The sequence below is a fragment of the Hemiscyllium ocellatum genome, unplaced genomic scaffold (genome assembly GCF_020745735.1).
Source record: "Hemiscyllium ocellatum isolate sHemOce1 unplaced genomic scaffold, sHemOce1.pat.X.cur. scaffold_877_pat_ctg1, whole genome shotgun sequence".
Classification (NCBI taxonomy): domain Eukaryota; kingdom Metazoa; phylum Chordata; class Chondrichthyes; order Orectolobiformes; family Hemiscylliidae; genus Hemiscyllium; species Hemiscyllium ocellatum.
In genome coordinates this window covers 56,445-76,724 of record NW_026869283.1, presented here as the reverse complement: position 1 = coordinate 76,724, position 20,280 = coordinate 56,445, and the positions used below count along the sequence as shown (strand labels likewise).

At 56.1% G+C, this 20,280-nt stretch overlaps 1 protein-coding gene across 1 annotated transcript in view; it reads right to left on the bottom strand.

Moving 5' to 3' along the window:
* LOC132814614 (alpha-actinin-2) overlaps positions 1 to 20,280 on the bottom strand; it is an 87,174-nt gene that overhangs the window by 26,158 nt on the left and 40,736 nt on the right. Inside the window, exons 2-8 of the mRNA XM_060823547.1 lie at positions 7,437 to 7,551; positions 6,806 to 6,925; positions 6,444 to 6,530; positions 4,288 to 4,375; positions 3,309 to 3,387; positions 2,115 to 2,196; positions 648 to 733 (exon numbers count right to left, since the gene is read on the bottom strand). Of these exons, the coding sequence (XP_060679530.1) occupies positions 648 to 733; positions 2,115 to 2,196; positions 3,309 to 3,387; positions 4,288 to 4,375; positions 6,444 to 6,530; positions 6,806 to 6,925; positions 7,437 to 7,551 (657 nt within the window). The remainder of the gene's footprint in view (positions 1 to 647; positions 734 to 2,114; positions 2,197 to 3,308; positions 3,388 to 4,287; positions 4,376 to 6,443; positions 6,531 to 6,805; positions 6,926 to 7,436; positions 7,552 to 20,280) is intronic.

Genomic DNA, 20,280 nt, shown 5'->3' with positions numbered 1-20,280 from the left:
AGGGTCAGTGCTGAGGGAGCGGGCGCTGTCGGAGGGTCAGTGCTGAGGGAGTGGGCACTGTCGGAGGGTCAGTGCTGAGGGAGCGGGCACTGTCGGAGGGTCAGTGCTGAGGGAGCGGGCACTGTCAGAGGGTCAGTGCTGAGGGAGCAGGCACTGTCAAAGGGTCAGTGCTGAGGGAGTGGGCACTGTCGGAGGGTCAGTGCTGAGGGAGTGGGCACTGTCGGAGGGTCAGTGCTGAGGGAGCGGGCACTGTCGGAGGGTCAGTGCTGAGGGAGCGGGCACTATCGGAGGGTCAGTGCTGAGGGAGCAGGCACTGTCAGAGGGTCAGTGCTGAGGGAGTGGGCACTGTCAGAGGGTCAGTGCTGAGGGTGCGGGCACTGTCGGAGGGTCAGTGCTGAGGGAGCAGGCACTGTCAGAGGGTCAGTGCTGAGGGAGTGGGCACTGTTGGAGGGTCAGTGCTGAGGGAGCGGGTGCTGTCGGAGGGTCAGTGCTGAGGGAGTGGGTGCTGTCGGGGGGTCAGTGCTGAGGGAGGTGGAATGTGAACGATCCCCTGGCTGCTATCGGTGGGTGGTCACCCTCCCTGAGGTCCTGAGGCGAATCCCCGTCTCCCAGCAGCGACCTGTCAGTAGCAGCTGATGGGACCTTACCTGTTCAGCCCCAGCAAAAGCGTGATAGAAACACGAGACGTAGGTCATGATAGCTTTCTCGTCCGGCTTTGGTGTGTTAACGATGTCTGAGGGGAGCAGGGAGGGACACAGAGGGAGGGGAGGGCAGAGGCATAGAGTGAGCGTTAGAGGAAGCCAGTTGTGTGTTCCCACTCCTCACCCACCTTTCCCCTTCCCCCTGACAGCGCACACTGTGGGAACGGAACGAGCTGGGATTCTCCACGAGTGACCGGGAAGCTGAGAGCGAGGGTCATCGCCAGGGGAACGGGATGGGGACAGAGAGATGGGCCCTTCGTCCAGGCCCGTGGGTGAGGCCACATCTGAGACGTTAGGCATGGCGTTCCCATCTCTGTACGTGCAGAAGGGACGGACCTCCCAACCTCCAGAGCCAGCTCATGGGATGATCACTCGGCTGCTTCCTGGGAAAGGTGGGAGGGGTCGGAGTCCCCGGGAATGTCCTGGTGACCACCCTGAGATGGGTAAGGTCCTGGCCGCGGTGGGGTGATGACGCGGAGAGTGGGTAGGAGTATCAGACTGAGGGGCCGAGTGGCTCCTTTGCTATGTTCATACCACCCACTGCTGAGATAGAGAGACAGAGAGAGGGAGGGGGTGAAAACAGAGAGATGGAAGGAGGTGGAGATCGAGAGGGGAGGATAGAAGAAAGAGAGAGAGGGGGATTGGAAAAAAGAGCAAGGGAGCAGGATTGGAGATGGAGGTATAGAGGGAGATGGAGAGAGAGAGGGAAGGAGATGGAGGTAGAGAGAGGGAGATGGAGATAGACCAAAGGAGAGAGATGGCAATGGGGGGATGGAGTTAGAGAGGAGGGAGATAGAGAGAGAGATTGGGAGGGAGATGAAGAGAGAGAGGGAGGGAGGGAGATGGAGAGAGAGAGGGAGGGAGATGGAGAGAGAGAGGGAGGGAGGGAGATGGAGAGAGAGAGAGGGAGGGAGATGGAGAGAGAGAGGGAGGGAGGGATGGAGAGAGAGAGGGAGGGAGATGGAGAGAGAGAGGGAGGGAGGGAGATGGAGAGAGAGAGGGAGGGAGGGAGATGGAGAGAGAGGGGGAGGGAGATGGAGAGAGAGGGAGGGAGGGAGATGGAGAGAGAGAGAGATTGGGAGGGAGATGGAGAGAGAGAGGGAGGGAGGGAGATGGAGAGAGAGAGAGATTGGGAGGGAGATGGAGAGAGAGAGGGAGGGAGGGAGATGGAGAGAGAGAGAGATTGGGAGGGAGATGGAGAGAGAGAGATAGGGAGGGAGATGGAGAGAGAGAGGGAGGGAGGGAGATGGAGAGAGAGAGAGATTGGGAGGGAGATGGAGAGAGAGGGAAGGAGATAGACGATGGAGATAGAAACGAAGATATAAATTGATGGAGCGAGGGGGGAAGGAGATGGAGAGAGAGAGAGAGAGAGAGAGATGGACAGAGAGTGGGAGGGGGATGGAGAGGCGTCACCTTCAGCGTCCAACATTTTGGGAATATCCAGGTATTTTTCAGCGACCTCAAAGGCCTGGTTTAAGTTCCCAATGGGATCATCCTGGGAGACAGAGAGAGAGAGAGAGTGAGTGTGGAAGGGGATGATCGGAGAGAGTGAGAGCCTCCCTCCCCAGGCCTTACCAATCCGTCAGTAATATCCACCTGAGCACAGCTCACTCCCCAATGTGACCCCCCCACCCCACTTCACACTCCCCCTCCCACAGGGGGGAATCTCCTGGGAGCTTTGTGCTCAGTTCTGACCCCACCCAGCCCTTCGAGAAACTTCCAGAGGATCAAGGCCACCCCAGGAATACATAGGCTCACAGGCAGTAAAGGAGCAGGCCATTCAGCCCCTCTAACCTGGTTCTCTGATCAGGCTGATCCCAGCCCATCATGTCCCTGACCCAGCAGGAACCTCTCTACCCTTCCACCCATCCACCTCTGCACCCATCTCTCTATCCACCTCTGCACCCATCTCTCTATCCAGCGAGCCACCCATCTCTCTCTATCCTTTGATCTCTCCATCCTTGCAATCTTTCTATCCCTCCATGTTTCTCTCTTGTTATTTCTATCCATTGAATGTCTATCTTTCTGTCTCTATCCATTCATCTCTTTACCTTGTCATTTCTCTATCCATTGATCTATCCTTCCCTCTCTCTATCCTCCCCCGTCTCTCTATCCTTCCCCCACACACACACTCTCTCTCTATCCTCTCCTCTCTCCCTCCTTCCCTCTCTCTATTCTCCCCCCACACACTCTCTCTCTCTATCCTCTCCTCTCTCCCTCCTTCCCTCTCTGTACCCTCCCCTCTCTCTCTATCCTTCCCCCCCACACTCTCTCTCTCTTTGTCCTCTCCTCTCTCTCTGTCCTTCCCCACACACACTCTCTCTCTATCCTCTCCTCTCTCCCTCCTTCCCTCTCTGTACCCTCCCCTCTCTCTCTATCCTTCCCCCCCACACACTCTCTCTCTTTATCCTCTCCTCTCTCTCTGTCCTTCCCCCACACACTCTCTCTCTCTTTGTCCTCTCCTCTCTCTCTATCCTTCCCTCACGCACACTCTCTCTCTCTATCCTCTCCTCTCTCCCTCCTTCCCTCTCTCCTTGACAAGACCCCATTGATGTGTTTGACCGTTGGGTCACCCGAGCGGATCAGATGGAGAAGGAAATGGAGGACCTTTCTAAGTTTAGAGTAATCGATGAGGTCAGGCCTGTGTCGGTGGATGAGAGCGCACAATGCGAGTCCATCCTTCCAACTTCCGAGAGACAGACAGAGACAGAGACAGAGACAGAGAGAGAGAGACAGAGAGAAAATGAAGGCAGCTTAGTCACTGACCAACCCTATCCCTATCTCCCTCAGCCTCTCCTCAGCTCCCTCATTCACACCCATTCCCGTAATGAGTGAGTGAGGGTGAGTGAGTGAGGGTGAGTGAGGGTGAGTGAGTGAGGGTGAGTGAGTGGGGAGTGAGGGTGCTGATGGAGGGTGCTCTGTGTTACAGACATTCACTGCCTGGTGTAACTCCCACTGTGAGTGAGTGAGGGTGAGTGAGTGAGGGTGAGTGAGTGAGGAGTGAGGGTGCTGACGGAGGGTGCTCTGTGTTACAGACATTCACTGCCTGGTGTAACTCCCACTGTGAGTGAGTGAGGGTGAGTGAGTGAGGGTGAGTGAGTGAGTGAGGAGTGAGGGTGCTGACGGAGGGTGCTCTGTGTTACAGACATTCACTGCCTGGTGTAACTCCCACTGTGAGTGAGTGAGGGTGAGTGAGTGAGGGTGAGTGAGTGAGTGTGAGTGAGTGAGGGTGAGTGAGGGTGAGTGAGTGAGTGAGGGTGAGTGAGTGAGGGTGAGTGAGTGAGTGAGTGAGGGTGAGTGAGTGAGGAGTGAGTGAGTGAGGGTGAGTGAGTGAGGAGTGAGGGTGAGTGAGTGAGGGTGAGTGAGTGAGGGTGAGTGAGTGAGGAGTGAAGAGATTTTGCGTTGGGTTGTGGGTGAGGGAATGTGATGTGGGTTGGGGAGTACGGTTGGGATAGAGTGTGGGATTGGGGCAGGTGTTGGTGTGGTGTGCTGTGGAAGATGGGGTGGCATCCCTATCCCCTCTCCCCACCCCCCCCCACACCCCACCCCCCACCCCATGGCCATACCAGTGCCGGTGCCCCTTTACCTGATGTGGAAATTCTGTACGTTGACGTTGCGGTAAGGAGCTGTCTTACGCTGGCACCAAAGCAGGAGGCCTTCCTTGGCTGAGGTTTCTGAAAGACAGGTCGTAGGGCGTGGGTCACCATGGTAACCGCACTGCACAGCCTGACCACATAGGCCTCAGGTCTCCCTCGATATCATGGGTTTCCCCCAACTGCTGTACCACCTACTTCAGGCTAATTCCGACATAAAGGCTTCTCCCTGTGATTTGTGGGTATCCCATTACCATCCTTTAGCACTGGTCACTGGAAACACCTCACCAGTGCAGGACCTCCCTGGAGCTACGTCTCTCCCAGTCTCCTCTCGGTCTCTCTAACGGACGCCACATTTATCACGGACATGATCATTGTCCAACACCTCCTCACCAGGAGAAACCTCGACAAGTCACCAGTGTGGAGGTACAGGGACAACCCCCAGTCCATCCCATTGGACCATTCTCTCAGCCCCAAACTCCTTCCACCCAGGGTATGTCACTGCAGGGATAGGGAACATACTATCCAATGGGAGGCCACCCGAATTAATCAGAACAACCTCCAACACACCCCCACCCTAACCCTAACCTCAACCCCAGCCCCACCCCCAACCCCAACACTAACCCTAACCCTAACCCTCCATCACACCCCCACACTAACCCCAACTCTAACCCTCAAGTGGAAACTAATCCTGACCCTGAACATAACCCTAACCCTAACCCTGAACCTAACCCTAAATCTAACCCTGAACCTAACCCTAAATCTAACCCTGAACCTAACCCTAACCCTAAATCTAACCCCACCCTAACCCAAACCCTAACCCTAAATCTAACCCTAACCCTGACCCTGAACCTAACCCGAAATCTAACCCCAGCCATAACCCTAACCCTAACCCTAACCCTAACCCTAACCCTATCGCAGGGATAGGGAACATACTATCCAATGGGAGGCCACCCGAATTAATCAGAACAACCTCCAACACACCCCCACCCTAACCCTAACCTCAACCCCAGCCCCACCCCCAAACCCAACACTAACCCTAACCCTAACCCTCCATCACACCCCGACACTAACCCCAACTCTAACCCTCAAGTGGAACCTAATCCTGACCCTGAACATAACCCTAACCCTAACCCTGAACCTAACCCTAAATCTAACCCTAACCCTAACCCTAACCCTAACCCTGAACCTAACCCTAACCCAAACCCTGAACCTAACCCTAAATCTAACCCTGAACCTAACCCTAACCCTAAATCTAACCCCACCCTAACCCAAACCCTAACCCTAAATCTAACCCTAACCCTGACCCTGAACCTAACCCGAAATCTAACCCCAGCCATAACCCTAACCCTAACCCTAGACCTGACCCTAAATCTAACCCCAACCCTAACCCTAAATCTAACCCCAACCCTAACCCTAACCCTAACCCTGAACCTAACCCTAAACCTAACCCTAAATCTAACCCTGAACCTAACCCTAACCCGAAATCTAACCCCAACCATAACCCTAACCCTAACCCTAAATCTAACCCTCAACCCTGACCCTGAACCTAACCCTAACCATGAACCTAACCCTAACCCCCATCCTGACCCTGACCAGATCTCGATCCAAACCCAACCCTAACCCTGACCCCATCCTAAACCCTAAACCCAACCCTAACCCTGACCCCATCCTAAACCCTAACCCCAACCCAAACCCAACCCTAACGCTGACCCCAACCCAAACCCAACCCTAACCCTGACCCCATCCTAAACCCTAACCCTGACCCCATCCTAAACCCTAACCCCAACCCAAACCCAACCCTAACCCTGACCCCATCCTAAACCCTAACCCCAACCCAAACCCAACCCTAAACCTGACCCCATCCTAAACGTTGACCCCAACCCAAACCCAACCCTAACCCTGACCCCTTACTAAACCCTAACCCCCAACCCCAACCCAACCCTAACCCTGACCCCTCCCCAAGCCTGAGCCCTGACCCATCCAATCAGTGATCGTCTATAACCATTGATCTTGAATTTCATCCAATCACAACCCTCAGACTTATCGCACACACCAGCCACGCCCAGCCCCTCCCCCCACCCTCAGTGAGGCTGACCAATCACTGCTCACGAATCCAGCCCAATTGCTGCATGGCCATTGGCCTCACCTTCCACCGAAATGTCCTGGATGGCGAAGCGAAGGATGATGGTCCAGATCATCCCCAAAGTCATCTTCAAATTCCCGTCCACAATTTCTGCACAGGAAGAGGCAACGTTACTGACATTGGGACAGGAGGAGCCGAGGGAGGCAGGGGGTGGAGGGAGGAGGGAGGGTCACCGTCTGGGGTTGAGGGGGAGGGTTTGGGAAGGATGGGGGGGGGGTCGGGGTTCAACGAAGGGGAACGTGCGATGCCTCTGGCAGCCGAGCAGTGCCTGGTGTGTGTGAGGGGGGGAGGAGGAGGAGAAGGAGGGTGTGCGTGAGGCTGGAGGGGGAGGGAGGGGAGGGGTGGGGGGGGGTTCAGTCGCCTACCTTCAGCCCCGATCGAGACCAGCTTGACCCCCTTGCTGGCGATGTAGTCCAGAGCCTTGTTCACGTTGGCGATCTTGTGGAATCGCATCTTCCCTTTGTCGGGTTTCGGGAGCCGTTCTCCTGCAAACACAAGGAGAGCCTGCTAGCCCCCACCACGCGGCCCGAACAGCCTCCCCAGCCCCAATCAGGACCCACCGCCCCACCCCCACCCCCACCGGGACACATAACAGGTTGGGAAACGCGCAGACTGATACACATCCTGTGGGACAGGCTTGGGGAAGGGGGCTGAATGGCCTGGTAAGGTGCCCTGTGGGAGAGGCCCGGGGGAGGGGCCGAATGGCCTGGTGCGGTGCCCTGTGGGAGAGGGGCCGAATGGCCTGGTGTGGTGCACTGGGGGAGAGGCCCGGGGAGAGGGGCTGAATGGCCTGGTGCGGTGCCCTGTGGGAGAGGGGCCGAATGGCCTGGTGCGGTGCCTTGGGGGAGAGGGGCTGAATGGCCTGGCGTGGTGCCCTGGGGAGAGGGGCTGAATGGCCTGGCACGGTGCCCTGGGGGAGAGAGGCGAATGGCCTGGTGCGGTGCCCTGTGGGATAGGCTGGGGGAGAGGGGCCGAATGGCCTGGGGCGGTGCTGACCTGAGATGACCTCCAGCAGTAACATGAGTTTGAGGCCGTTGCGGAAATCCTCCTCAATGTTCTCGATCTGGGTCCCGGCCTTTCGCAGGTGGGAGTTACACCAGGCAGTGAATGTCTGTAACACAGAGCACCCTCCGTCAGCACCCTCACTCCTCACTCACTCACCCTCACTCACTCACCCTCACTCACGCACACAGTGGGAGTTACACCAGGCAGTGAATGTCTGTAACACAGAGCACCCTCCGTCAGCACCCTCACTCCTCACTCACTCACCCTCACTCACTCACAGTGGGAGTTACACCAGGCAGTGAATGTCTGTAACACAGAGCACCCTCCGTCAGCACCCTCACTCCTCACTCACTCACCCTCACTCACTCACCCTCACTCACTCACCCTCACTCACTCACAGTGGGAGTTACACCAGGCAGTGAATGTCTGTAACACAGAGCACCCTCCGTCAGCACCCTCACTCCTCACTCACTCACCCTCACTCACTCACCCTCACTCACTCACCCTCACTCACTCACAGTGGGAGTTACACCAGGCAGTGAATGTCTGTAACACAGAGCACCCTCCGTCAGCACCCTCACTCCTCACTCACTCACCCTCACTCACTCACCCTCACTCACGCACACAGTGGGAGTTACACCAGGCAGTGAATGTCTGTAACACAGAGCACCCTCCGTCAGCACCCTCACTCCTCACTCACTCACCCTCACTCACTCACAGTGGGAGTTACAACAGGCAGTGAATGTCTGTAACACAGAGCACCCTCCGTCAGCACCCTCACTCCTCACTCACTCACCCTCACTCACTCACCCTCACTCACTCACACAGTGGGAGTTACACCAGGCAGTGAATGTCTGTAACACAGAGCACCCTCCGTCAGCACCCTCACTCCTCACTCACTCACCCTCACTCACTCACCCTCACTCACTCACCCTCACTCACCCTCACTCACTCACCCTCACTCACTCACAGTGGGAGTTACACCAGGCAGTGAATGTCTGTAACACAGAGCACCCTCCGTCAGCACCCTCACTCCTCACTCACTCACCCTCACTCACTCACCCTCACTCACTCACCCTCACTCACTCACCCTCACTCACGCACACAGTGGGAGTTACACCAGGCAGTGAATGTCTGTAACACAGAGCACCCTCCGTCAGCACCCTCACTCCTCACTCACTCACCCTCACTCACTCACCCTCACTCACGCACACAGTGGGAGTTACACCAGGCAGTGAATGTCTGTAACACAGAGCACCCTCCGTCAGCACCCTCACTCCTCACTCACTCACCCTCACTCACTCACCCTCACTCACTCACCCTCACTCACTCACAGTGGGAGTTACACCAGGCAGTGAATGTCTGTAACATAGAGCACCCTCCGTCAGCACCCTCACTCCTCACTCACTCACCCTCACTCACTCACCCTCACTCACGCACACAGTGGGAGTTACACCAGGCAGTGAATGTCTGTAACACAGAGCACCCTCCGTCAGCACCCTCACTCCTCACTCACTCACCCTCACTCACTCACAGTGGGAGTTACAACAGGCAGTGAATGTCTGTAACACAGAGCACCCTCCGTCAGCACCCTCACTCCTCACTCACTCACCCTCACTCACTCACCCTCACTCACTCACACAGTGGGAGTTACACCAGGCAGTGAATGTCTGTAACACAGAGCACCCTCCGTCAGCACCCTCACTCCTCACTCACTCACCCTCACTCACTCACCCTCACTCACTCACCCTCACTCACCCTCACTCACTCACCCTCACTCACTCACAGTGGGAGTTACACCAGGCAGTGAATGTCTGTAACACAGAGCACCCTCCGTCAGCACCCTCACTCCTCACTCACTCACCCTCACTCACTCACCCTCACTCACTCACTCACACAGTGGGAGTTACACCAGGCAGTGAATGTCTGTAACACAGAGCACCCTCCGTCAGCACCCTCACTCCTCACTCACTCACCCTCACTCACTCACCCTCACTCACTCACACAGTGGGAGTTACACCAGGCAGTGAATGTCTGTAACACAGAGCACCCTCCGTCAGCACCCTCACTCCTCACTCACTCACCCTCACTCACTCACAGTGGGAGTTACACCAGGCAGTGAATGTCTGTAACACAGAGCACCCTCCGTCAGCACCCTCACTCCTCACTCACTCACCCTCACTCACTCACCCTCACTCATTCACAGTGGGAGTTACACCAGGCAGTGAATGTCTGTAACGCAGAGCACCCTCCGTCAGCACCCTCACTCCTCACTCACCCTCACTCACTCACAGTGGGAGTTACAACAGGCAGTGAATGTCTGTAACAAAGAGCACCCTCCGTCAGCACCCTCACTCCTCACTCACTCACCCTCACTCACTCACCCTCACTCACTCACAGTGGGAGTTACACCAGGCAGTGAATGTCTGTAACACAGAGCACCCTCCGTCAGCACCCTCACTCCTCACTCACTCACCCTCACTCACTCACTCCTCACTCACTCACCCTCACTCACTCACCCTCACTCACTCACAGTGGGAGTTACACCAGGCAGTGAATGTCTGTAACACAGAGCACCCTCCGTCAGCACCCTCACTCCTCACTCACACACCCTCACTCACTCACCCTCACTCACTCACAGTGGGAGTTACACCAGGCAGTGAATGTCTGTAACACAGAGCACCCTCCGTCAGCACCCTCACTCCTCACTCACTCACCCTCACTCACTCACAGTGGGAGTTACACCAGGCAGTGAATGTCTGTAACACAGAGCACCCTCCGTCAGCACCCTCACTCCTCACTCACTCACCCTCACTCACTCACCCTCACTCCTCACTCACTCACCCTCACTCACTCACAGTGGGAGTTACACCAGGCAGTGAATGTCTGTAACACAGAGCACCCTCCGTCAGCACCCTCACTCCTCACTCACTCACCCTCACTCACTCACCCTCACTCACTCACCCTCACTCACTGACACAGTGGGAGTTACACCAGGCAGTGAATGTCTGTAACACAGAGCACCCTCCGTCAGCACCCTCACTCCTCACTCACTCACCCTCACTCACTCACCCTCACTCACTCACAGTGGGAGTTACACCAGGCAGTGAATGTCTGTAACACTGAGCACCCTCCGTCAGCACCCTCACTCCTCACTCACTCACCCTCACTCACTCACCCTCACTCATCCTCACTCACTCACCCTCGCTCACCCTCGCTCACTCACCCTCACTCACTCATCCTCACTCACCCTCACTCACTCACCCTCACTCACTCACAGTGGGAGTTACACCAGGCAGTGAATGTCTGTAACACAGAGCACCCTCCGTCAGCACCCTCACTCCTCACTCACTCACCCTCACTCACTCACCCTCACTCACGCACACAGTGGGAGTTACACCAGGCAGTGAATGTCTGTAACACAGAGCACCCTCCGTCAGCACCCTCACTCCTCACTCACTCACCCTCACTCACTCACAGTGGGAGTTACAACAGGCAGTGAATGTCTGTAACACAGAGCACCCTCCGTCAGCACCCTCACTCCTCACTCACTCACCCTCACTCACTCACCCTCACTCACTCACACAGTGGGAGTTACACCAGGCAGTGAATGTCTGTAACACAGAGCACCCTCCGTCAGCACCCTCACTCCTCACTCACTCACCCTCACTCACTCACCCTCACTCACTCACCCTCACTCACCCTCACTCACTCACCCTCACTCACTCACAGTGGGAGTTACACCAGGCAGTGAATGTCTGTAACACAGAGCACCCTCCGTCAGCACCCTCACTCCTCACTCACTCACCCTCACTCACTCACCCTCACTCACTCACCCTCACTCACTCACCCTCACTCACGCACACAGTGGGAGTTACACCAGGCAGTGAATGTCTGTAACACAGAGCACCCTCCGTCAGCACCCTCACTCCTCACTCACTCACCCTCACTCACTCACCCTCACTCACGCACACAGTGGGAGTTACACCAGGCAGTGAATGTCTGTAACACAGAGCACCCTCCGTCAGCACCCTCACTCCTCACTCACTCACCCTCACTCACTCACCCTCACTCACTCACCCTCACTCACTCACAGTGGGAGTTACACCAGGCAGTGAATGTCTGTAACACAGAGCACCCTCCGTCAGCACCCTCACTCCTCACTCACTCACCCTCACTCACTCACCCTCACTCACGCACACAGTGGGAGTTACACCAGGCAGTGAATGTCTGTAACACAGAGCACCCTCCGTCAGCACCCTCACTCCTCACTCACTCACCCTCACTCACTCACAGTGGGAGTTACAACAGGCAGTGAATGTCTGTAACACAGAGCACCCTCCGTCAGCACCCTCACTCCTCACTCACTCACCCTCACTCACTCACCCTCACTCACTCACACAGTGGGAGTTACACCAGGCAGTGAATGTCTGTAACACAGAGCACCCTCCGTCAGCACCCTCACTCCTCACTCACTCACCCTCACTCACTCACCCTCACTCACTCACCCTCACTCACCCTCACTCACTCACCCTCACTCACTCACAGTGGGAGTTACACCAGGCAGTGAATGTCTGTAACACAGAGCACCCTCCGTCAGCACCCTCACTCCTCACTCACTCACCCTCACTCACTCACCCTCACTCACTCACTCACACAGTGGGAGTTACACCAGGCAGTGAATGTCTGTAACACAGAGCACCCTCCGTCAGCACCCTCACTCCTCACTCACTCACCCTCACTCACTCACCCTCACTCACTCACACAGTGGGAGTTACACCAGGCAGTGAATGTCTGTAACACAGAGCACCCTCCGTCAGCACCCTCACTCCTCACTCACTCACCCTCACTCACTCACAGTGGGAGTTACACCAGGCAGTGAATGTCTGTAACACAGAGCACCCTCCGTCAGCACCCTCACTCCTCACTCACTCACCCTCACTCACTCACCCTCACTCATTCACAGTGGGAGTTACACCAGGCAGTGAATGTCTGTAACGCAGAGCACCCTCCGTCAGCACCCTCACTCCTCACTCACCCTCACTCACTCACAGTGGGAGTTACAACAGGCAGTGAATGTCTGTAACAAAGAGCACCCTCCGTCAGCACCCTCACTCCTCACTCACTCACCCTCACTCACTCACCCTCACTCACTCACAGTGGGAGTTACACCAGGCAGTGAATGTCTGTAACACAGAGCACCCTCCGTCAGCACCCTCACTCCTCACTCACTCACCCTCACTCACTCACTCCTCACTCACTCACCCTCACTCACTCACCCTCACTCACTCACAGTGGGAGTTACACCAGGCAGTGAATGTCTGTAACACAGAGCACCCTCCGTCAGCACCCTCACTCCTCACTCACACACCCTCACTCACTCACCCTCACTCACTCACAGTGGGAGTTACACCAGGCAGTGAATGTCTGTAACACAGAGCACCCTCCGTCAGCACCCTCACTCCTCACTCACTCACCCTCACTCACTCACAGTGGGAGTTACACCAGGCAGTGAATGTCTGTAACACAGAGCACCCTCCGTCAGCACCCTCACTCCTCACTCACTCACCCTCACTCACTCACCCTCACTCCTCACTCACTCACCCTCACTCACTCACAGTGGGAGTTACACCAGGCAGTGAATGTCTGTAACACAGAGCACCCTCCGTCAGCACCCTCACTCCTCACTCACTCACCCTCACTCACTCACCCTCACTCACTCACCCTCACTCACTGACACAGTGGGAGTTACACCAGGCAGTGAATGTCTGTAACACAGAGCACCCTCCGTCAGCACCCTCACTCCTCACTCACTCACCCTCACTCACTCACCCTCACTCACTCACAGTGGGAGTTACACCAGGCAGTGAATGTCTGTAACACTGAGCACCCTCCGTCAGCACCCTCACTCCTCACTCACTCACCCTCACTCACTCACCCTCACTCATCCTCACTCACTCACCCTCGCTCACCCTCGCTCACTCACCCTCACTCACTCATCCTCACTCACCCTCACTCACTCACCCTCACTCACTCACAGTGGGAGTTACACCAGGCAGTGAATGTCTGTAACACAGAGCACCCTCCGTCAGCACCCTCACTCCTCACTCACTCACCCTCACTCACTCACCCTCACTCACTCACCCTCACTCACTCACACAGTGGGAGTTACACCAGGCAGTGAATGTCTGTAACACAGAGCACCCTCCGTCAGCACCCTCACTCCTCACTCACTCACCCTCACTCACTCACCCTCACTCACTCACAGTGGGAGTTACACCAGGCAGTGAATGTCTGTAACACAGAGCACCCTCCGTCAGCACCCTCACTCCTCACTCACTCACCCTCACTCACTCACCCTCACTCACTCACCCTCACTCACTCACAGTGGGAGTTACACCAGGCAGTGAATGTCTGTAACACAGAGCACCCTCCGTCAGCACCGTCACTCCTCACTCACTCACCCTCACTCACTCACAGTGGGAGTTACACCAGGCAGTGAATGTCTGTAACACAGAGCACCCTCCATCAGCACCCTCACTCCTCACTCACTCACCCTCACTCACTCACCCTCACTCACTCACCCTCACTCACAGTGGGAGTTACAGCAGGCAGTGAATGTCTGTAACACAGAGCACCCTCCGTCAGCACCCTCACTCCTCACTCACTCACCCTCACTCACTCACCCTCACTCACTCACCGTCACTCACTCACACAGTGGGAGTTACACCAGGCAGTGAATGTCTGTAACACAGAGCACCCTCCGTCAGCACCCTCACTCCTCACTCACTCACCCTCACTCACTCACCCTCACTCACGCACACAGTGGGAGTTACACCAGGCAGTGAATGTCTGTAACACAGAGCACCCTCCGTCAGCACCCTCACTCCTCACTCACTCACCCTCACTCACTCACCCTCACTCACTCACACAGTGGGAGTTACACCAGGCAGTGAATGTCTGTAACACAGAGCACCCTCCGTCAGCACCCTCACTCCTCACTCACTCACCCTCACTCACTCACACAGTGGGAGTTACACCAGGCAGTGAATGTCTGTAACACAGAGCACCCTCCGTCAGCACCCTCACTCCTCACTCACTCACCCTCACTCACTCACACAGTGGGAGTTACACCAGGCAGTGAATGTCTGTAACACAGAGCACCCTCCGTCAGCACCCTCACTCCTCACTCACTCACCCTCACTCACTCACCCTCACTCACTCACCCTCACTCACTCACAGTGGGAGTTACACGAGGCAGTGAATGTCTGTAACACAGAGCACCCTCCATCAGCACCCTCACTCCTCACTCACTCACCCTCACTCACTCACCCTCACTCACTCACCCTCACTCACTCACAGTGGGAGTTACACCAGGCAGTGAATGTCTGTAACACAGAGCACCCTCCGTCAGCACCCTCACTCCTCACTCACTCACCCTCACTCACTCACCCTCACTCACTCACCCTCACTCACTCACAGTGGGAGTTACACGAGGCAGTGAATGTCTGTAACACAGAGCACCCTCCATCAGCACCCTCACTCCTCACTCACTCACCCTCACTCACTCACCCTCACTCACTCACACAGTGGGAGTTACACCAGGCAGTGAATGTCTGTAACACAGAGCACCCTCCGTCAGCACCCTCACTCCTCACTCACTCGCCCTCACTCACTCACCCTCACTCACGCACACAGTGGGAGTTACAGCAGGCAGTGAATGTCTGTAACACAGAGCACCCTCCGTCAGCACCCTCACTCCTCACTCACTCACCCTCACTCACTCACCCTCACTCACTCACCCTCTCTCACTCACCGTCACTCACTCACCCTCACTCACTCACAGTGGGAGTTACACCAGGCAGTGAATGTCTGTAACACAGAGCACCCTCCGTCAGCACCCTCACTCCTCACTCACTCACCCTCACTCACTCACAGTGGGAGTTACACCAGGCAGTGAATGTCTGTAACACAGAGCACCCTCCGTCAGCACCCTCACTCCTCACTCACTCACCCTCACTCCTCACAGTGGGAGTTACACCAGGCAGTGAATGTCTGTAACACAGAGCACCCTCCATCAGCACCCTCACTCCTCACTCACTCACCCTCACTCACTCACCCTCACTCACTCACCCTCACTCACTCACAGTGGGAGTTACACCAGGCAGTGAATGTCTGTAAAACAGAGCACCCTCCGTCAGCACCCTCACTCCTCACTCACTCACCCTCACTCACTCACCCTCACTCACTCACCCTCACTCACTCACACAGTGGGAGTTACACCAGGCAGTGACTGTCTGTAACACAGAGCACCCTCCGTCAGCACCCTCACTCCTCACTCACTCACCCTCACTCACTCACCCTCACTCACGCACACAGTGGGAGTTACAGCAGGCAGTGAATGTCTGTAACACTGAGCACCCTCCGTCAGCACCCTCACTCCTCACTCACTCACCCTCACTCACTCACCCTCACTCACTCACCCTCACTCACTCACCGTCACTCACTCACACAGTGGGAGTTACACCAGGCAGTGAATGTCTGTAACACAGAGCACCCTCCGTCAGCACCCTCACTCCTCACTCACTCACCCTCACTCACTCACCCTCACTCACGCACACAGTGGGAGTTAAACCAGGCAGTGAATGTCTGTAACACAGAGCACCCTCCGTCAGCACCCTCACTCCTCACTCACTCACCCTCACTCACTCACCCTCACTCACTCACCCTCACTCACCCTCACTCACTCACCCTCACTCACTCACAGTGGGAGTTACACCAGGCAGTGAATGTCTGTAACACAGAGCACCCTCCGTCAGCACCCTCACTCCTCACTCACTCACCCTCACTCACTCACCCTCACTCACTCACCCTCACTCACTCACACAGTGGGAGTTACACCAGGCAGTGAATGTCTGTAACACAGAGCACCCTCCGTCAGCACCCTCACTCCTCACTCACTCACCCTCACTCACTCACCCTCACTCACTCACACAGTGGGAGTTACACCAGGCAGTGAATGTCTGTAACACAGAGCACCCTCCGTCAGCACCCTCACTCCTCACTCACTCACCCTCACTCACTCACCCTCACTCACTCACCCTCACTCACCCTCACTCACTCACCCTCACTCACTCACAGTGGGAGTTACACCAGGCAGTGAATGTCTGTAACACAGAGCACCCTCCGTCAGCACCCTCACTCCTCACTCACTCACCCTCACTCACTCACCCTCACTCACTCACTCACACAGTGGGAGTTACACCAGGCAGTGAATGTCTGTAACACAGAGCACCCTCCGTCAGCACCCTCACTCCTCACTCACTCACCCTCACTCACTCACCCTCACTCACTCACACAGTGGGAGTTACACCAGGCAGTGAATGTCTGTAACACAGAGCACCCTCCGTCAGCACCCTCACTCCTCACTCACTCACCCTCACTCACTCACAGTGGGAGTTACACCAGGCAGTGAATGTCTGTAACACAGAGCACCCTCCGTCAGCACCCTCACTCCTCACTCACTCACCCTCACTCACTCACCCTCACTCACTCCCAGTGGGAGTTACACCAGGCAGTGAATGTCTGTAACACAGAGCACCCTCCGTCAGCACCCTCACTCCTCACTCACTCACCCTCACTCACTCACAGTGGGAGTTACAACAGGCAGTGAATGTCTGTAACAAAGAGCACCCTCCGTCAGCACCCTCACTCCTCACTCACTCACCCTCACTCACTCACCCTCACTCACTCACCCTCACTCACTCACCCTCACTCACTCACAGTGGGAGTTACACCAGGCAGTGAATGTCTGTAACACAGAGCACCCTCCGTCAGCACCCTCACTCCTCACTCACTCACCCTCACTCACTCACAGTGGGAGTTACAACAGGCAGTGAATGTCTGTAACACAGAGCATCCTCAGTCAGCACCCTCACTCCTCACTCACTCACCCTCACTCCCTCACCCTCACTCACTCACACAGTGCGAGTTACACCAGGCAGTGAATGTCTGTAACACAGAGCACCCTCCGTCAGCACCCTCACTCCTCACTCGCTCACCCTCACTCACTCACCCTCACTCACTCACCCTCACTCACTCACCCTCACTCACTCACAGTGGGAGTTACACCAGGCAGTGAATGTCTGTAACACAGAGAACCCTCCGTCTGCACCCTCACTCCTCACTCACTCACCTCACTCACTCACAGTGGGAGTTACACCAGGCAGTGAATGTCTGTAACACAGAGCACCCTCCGTCAGCACCCTCACTCCTCACTCACTCACCCTCACTCACTCACCCTCACTCACTCACAGTGGGAGTTACACCAGGCAGTGAATGTCTGTAACACATAGCATCCTCCGTCAGCACCCTCACTCCTCACTCACTCACCCTCACTCACTCACTCACCCTCACTCCTCACAGTGGGAGTTACACCAGGCAGTGAATGTCTGTAACACAGAGCACCCTCCGTCAGCACCCTCACTCCTCACTCACTCACCCTCACTCACTCACCCTCACTCACTCACCCTCACTCACTCACACAGTGGGAGTTACACCAGGCAGTGAATGTCTGTAACACAGAGCACCCTCCGTCAGCACCCTCACTCCTCACTCACTCACCCTCACTCACTCACCCTCACTCACTCACCCTCACTCACCCTCACTCACTCACCCTCACTCACTCACCCTCACTCACTCACCCTCACTCACCCTCACTCAGACACCCTCACTCACCCTCACTCACTCACCCTCACTCACTCACAGTGGGAGTTACACCAGGCAGTGAATGTCTGTAACACAGATCACCCTCCGTCAGCACCCTCACTCCTCACTCACTCACCCTCACTCACTCACCCTCACTCACTCACCCTCACTCACTCACCCTCACTCCTCACTCACTCACCCTCACTCACTCACCCTCACTCACTCACAGGGGGAGTTACAACAGGCAGTGAATGTCTGTAACACAGAGCACCCTCCGTCAGCACCCTCACTCCTCACTCACTCACCCTCACTCACCCTCACTCACTCACTCACAGTGGGAGTTACACCAGGCAGTGAATGTCTGTAACACAGAGCACCCTCCGTCAGCACCCTCACTCCTCACTCACTCACCCTCACTCACTCACCCTCACTCACTCACTCACTCACAGTGGGAGTTACACCAGGCAGTGAATGTCTGTAACACAGAGCACCCTCCGTCAGCACCGTCACTCCTCACTCACTCACCCTCACTCACTCACCCTCACTCACTCACCCTCACTCACTCACAGTGGGAGTTACACCAGGCAGTGAATGTCTGTAACACAGAGCACCCTCCGTCAGTACCCTCACTCCTCACTCACTCACTCTCACTCCTCACTCACTCACCCTCACTCACTCACAGTGGGAGTTACACGAGGCAGTGAATGTCTGTAACACAGAGCACCCTCCGTCAGCAATCTCACTCCTCACTCACTCACCCTCACTCACTCACCCTCACTCACTCACCCTCACTCACCCTCACTCACTCACCCTCACTCACCCTCACTCACTCACCCTCACTCACTCACAGTGGGAGTTACACCAGGCAGTGAATGTCTGTAACACAGATCACCCTCCGTCAGCACCCTCACTCCTCACTCACTCACCCTCACTCACTCACCCTCACTCTCTCACCCTCACTCACTCACCCTCACTCCTCACTCACTCACCCTCACTCACTCACCCTCACTCACTCATCCTCACTCCTCACTGACTCACCCTCACTCACTCACAGTGGGAGTTACACCAGGCAGTGAATGTCTGTAACACAGAGCACTCTCCGTCAGCACCCTCACTCCTCACTCACTCACCCTCACTCACTCACCCTCACTGACCCTCACTCACTCACCCTCACTCCTCAATCACTCACCCTCACTCACTCACAGTGGGAGTTACACCAGGCAGTGAATGCCTGTAACACAGAGCACCCTCCGTCAGCACCCTCACTCCTCACTCACTCACCCTCACTCACTCACCCTCACTCACTCACCCTCACTGACCCTCACTCACTCACCCTCACTCACTCACCCTCACTCACTCACCCTCACTCACCCTCACTCACTCACCCTCACTCACCCTCACTCACTCACCCTCACTCACTCACAGTGGGAGTTACACCAGGCAGTGAATGTCTGTAACACAGATCACCCTCCGTCAGCACCCTCACTCCTCACTCACTCACCCTCACTCACTCATCCTCACTCACTCACCCTCACTCACTCACCCTCACTCCTCACTCACTCACCCTCACTCACTCACCCTCACTCACTCACAGTGGGAGTTACAACAGGCAGTGAATGTCTGTAACACAGAGCACCCTCCGTCAGCACCCTCACTCCTCACTCACTCACCCTCACTCACCCTCACTCACTCACTCACAGTGGGAGTTACACCAGGCAGTGAATGTCTGTAACACAGAGCACCCTCCGTCAGCACCCTCACTCCTCACTCACTCACCCTCACTCACTCACCCTCACTCACTCACCCTCACTCACTCACAGTGGGAGTTACACCAGGCAGTGAATGTCTGTAACACAGAGCACCCTCCGTCAGCACCCTCACTCCTCACACACTCACCCTCACTCACTCACCCTCACTCACTCACCCTCACTCACCCTCACTCACTCACCCTCACTCACCCTCACTCACTCACCCTCACTCACTCACAGTGGGAGTTACACCAGGCAGTGAATGTCTGTAACACAGATCACCCTCCGTCAGCACCCTCACTCCTCACTCACTCACCCTCACTCACTCACCCGCACTCTCTCACCCTCACTCACTCACCCTCACTCCTCACTCACTCACC